The sequence below is a fragment of the Octopus bimaculoides genome, chromosome 1, assembly GCF_001194135.2.
Source record: "Octopus bimaculoides isolate UCB-OBI-ISO-001 chromosome 1, ASM119413v2, whole genome shotgun sequence".
In the NCBI taxonomy this organism is placed as follows: Eukaryota; Metazoa; Mollusca; class Cephalopoda; order Octopoda; family Octopodidae; genus Octopus; species Octopus bimaculoides.
The window spans coordinates 23,445,556-23,448,019 of NC_068981.1; the positions used below are offsets into that span (position 1 = coordinate 23,445,556).

General features: G+C 48.7%; 1 protein-coding gene across 1 annotated transcript; it reads left to right on the top strand.

The window, feature by feature from the left end:
- Positions 1-1,133: 1,133 nt before the first annotated feature.
- LOC106879273 (uncharacterized) lies at positions 1,134-1,607 on the top strand. Its single transcript, XM_014928769.1, has one exon. It carries the CDS (start codon positions 1,134-1,136, stop codon positions 1,605-1,607), a length of 474 nt encoding a protein of 157 aa, XP_014784255.1.
- The last annotated feature ends 857 nt before the right edge of the window (positions 1,608-2,464 follow it).

A 2,464-nucleotide genomic window follows, 5' to 3' on the forward strand; every position in this document is an offset into this window, starting at 1 on the left:
CAGATGCTGTAGATGATATTGGTAGAAGTGCAGGTGAAGGAGTCAGTGATGTGATAGGGTCGATGATGGGTCCCTGTGAGGAGGGTGGTATTGGAGAGGCAAGGGAAAGTGCAGCAGCGTGGGCGGGAGCAAGGGAACGAGCCGGGTTGGGAGGTTGGGTTGGGGAAGAAGTTGTGGACCAAGGGGTCTCGTAGGCTGTGGGCTCATTTGAAGGAGGGGAGGGGTCGGTTAGGGAAGATGTGTGAAGTGGAGGGGTCGGACTGGAGTCGCCGGAAAGCTCGGAGAATGGTGCATTGGAGAGGTAGGGTGGTGGCGTGGTAGATGTGGGGAAAAGGGCTTTGGGAGACGGCGGGCGGGTTCAGGGGGAGAGATGCACGTTCCACAGAACGTGCTCTGGTAAGGGCGGTTTGGATAGTGGTGAGGGGATATCCACGTAAGATGAAGTGGCGAGCAATGAGTCTCAAAGTCATGGTTGTCACTACAGAATCTGCGTAGACGGAAGAATTGGGAATAGGGGATGGATAGCTTGATGTGTTTAGGGTGAGAGGAAGAGAAGTTGAGGTATGTGTGTGATTCTGTGTGTTTGTAGTGGATAGAGGTGGTGAGAGTGGAGGGAGGAATGCTGACCGAAATGTCCAGAAAGGAGACAGAGGTTTCAGAGATTGTGCAAGAGAAGTGAAGGGCAGGATGGAAAGATTTGACAAAAGAGAGGAATTAGTCTAGATGTTCTCGGGAGAGTGAGGTCGCGCCGATACAGTCGTCAATATAACGGCTGTATAGTTCGGGAGTGGGACTAGTGAAACTTGAGAATATTTGGGCCTCAACGTAGCCAACGAACAGGTTCGCATAGTTGACTCTACATCGGAAACAGCCTATTCAGGAAGAAGGAGAAGAAGAGATGGACCTGGGTGTCGCCGAACTCTGAGCATCGAAACAAGATCGACTACATCCTGGTCGATAAGCGACGCATATTACTTGACGCCTCTGTCGTGACGCCATTCATTACCGGCAGCGATCATCGTCTGGTGAGGGCGAGGGTCGTCATTGACGGGACGAGGGAGAAGGCGCTGCATTTGGCGTCGGATAGAAAACGCGTCCGAGTCTTCTACGAGACGAAGCTGCAAGAAGCCCTCATGCAGGAAACCTGGTGCAAAGGAGACGACATAAATGATGACTACAACTCACTGATAGGGAAACTGAAGGAGTGTTTAAGGAAGGCTAATGGAGTGTGTCTGAGAGAGAAGAAGGGAAGAGTCTCGGAGGAAACTACGAAGTTACTCGAGAAGAGGAAAAATATGAGGAGGACTATTGAAGATCACCTTGAATATTCCCTTCTCAGCAGAGTGATTCATCAGCAACTGAAGAGGGACTTTGAGGCATACCGAATGGAGAAGCTCCTGAAGGCCGCAGAGGAAAAGAAGAGCCTCAAGAGGGACATGGCACTGTATAGATCGGAGGTGACGACCATGAATAATACAGATGGAGTTCCGGTAAACGATAAGAGCGAGATGGAAGAAAATGTGCCACCTATCCTTGTCAGTGAAGCCGAAAGAACCATCGGGTCGATGAAAAACGGAAAGGCGCCAGGGAAAGACGGCATAACATAGGAGGTGTTAAAGTCAGGCAGAGAGCAGCTCTGGAAAATCCTCGCCGAGCGATTCATGCTCTGTCTAAACGAGGAAAGAATTCCATCGCAGTGGAAAGAGTCAAATACCATCCTGCAACATAAGAAGGGTGATACAGAAGATCTAAAGAACTACCGACCCATTTGCCTGCTGCTTCATGTGTATAAGCTGTTCACAAAGATAATTCTGAACAGTTTGTCATGTTATCTCGACGAACAACAACCGAGGGAGCAAGCCGGCTTCCGGAAGAACTACAGTACAATGGACCATATATTTACTCTAACACAACTGCTTGAGCAAGCGAATGAGTACAAGCTGCCTCATTGCGTTGCGTTTGTAGACTATGAGAAGGCCTTCGACAGCGTCGAAACCAACGCAGTACTGAACTCGCTACAGAGGCAAGGAGTCGAGGCGCAAAATGTGCAACTGCTCAGGGAGGCAAATCCCAGCTGCACCACCGACATAGCTCTGCTGTCATCACCCGTACGAGTGCCGGTCGAGAAGGGAGTGAAGCAAGGAGATACGATCTCTCCAAAACTTTTCACCGCATGCTCGAGCGGATCATCAGAGGCATCGACTGGCAAGGCGGTGTCAACGTCAATGGCGAGCTACTCACCCACCTCCGTTTCACTGATGACATTATTTCATCACTGAAACCACGGATCAGCTTCAGACCATGCAACCAAATTCTTTAAATGTCAAACAATTGTGGTGTTTATTCAATAAAGACTGGAAACTTCCATTACCTTTGATTATTTATCAACTTTAATCAAAATTTCAGTATCACTTTGTAGATTAATTCGATTATATCACTTTTGGTTTGTGAAATTTCCCTTTAT

Excerpts from the sequence above, each read along its gene's own strand:
- LOC106879273 (XM_014928769.1), top strand. The coding sequence starts at position 1,134 with ATGCAGGAAACCTGGTGCAAAGGAGACGACATAAATGATGACTACAAC.